The sequence below is a fragment of the Trypanosoma equiperdum genome (assembly GCF_001457755.1).
Source record: "Trypanosoma equiperdum strain OVI genome assembly, contig: ctg_1414, whole genome shotgun sequence".
In the NCBI taxonomy this organism is placed as follows: Eukaryota; Euglenozoa; class Kinetoplastea; order Trypanosomatida; family Trypanosomatidae; genus Trypanosoma; species Trypanosoma equiperdum.
In genome coordinates this window covers 4,377-4,596 of record NW_027123410.1, presented here as the reverse complement: position 1 = coordinate 4,596, position 220 = coordinate 4,377, and the positions used below count along the sequence as shown (strand labels likewise).

The window sequence follows — 220 nt, the reverse complement described above, 5'->3', positions numbered from 1 at the left end:
CTCAGCACAGTGTGCAAAAACCATGGAACAAGAGATGATTGCAAGGGAGAAACGGGCTGTGAATTTGACGAAAACAAGACTACAAAGTGCACAGGCAAAGAACAAAAAGAATGCACAGATGGCTGCAAATGGGAAGAAAACAAGTGCAAGGATTCCAGTTTTCTCGTCAATAAGAACTTTTCTCTGGTGACTGTTTCTTTTATGACTGTAGTGACATTTA

General features: G+C 40.5%; 1 protein-coding gene across 1 annotated transcript in view; it reads left to right on the top strand.

The window, feature by feature from the left end:
- The window catches only part of TEOVI_000520400 (variant surface glycoprotein (VSG, atypical), putative), a gene marked incomplete at both ends in the record, with an annotated part of 1,323 nt that extends 1,133 nt beyond the window's left edge, over nt 1-190 (top strand). Inside the window, one exon of the mRNA XM_067221346.1 lies at nt 3-190. Coding sequence (XP_067077447.1) covers nt 3-190 — 188 coding nt within the window. The remainder of the gene's footprint in view (nt 1-2) is intronic.
- Nucleotides 191-220: the final 30 nt, after the last annotated feature.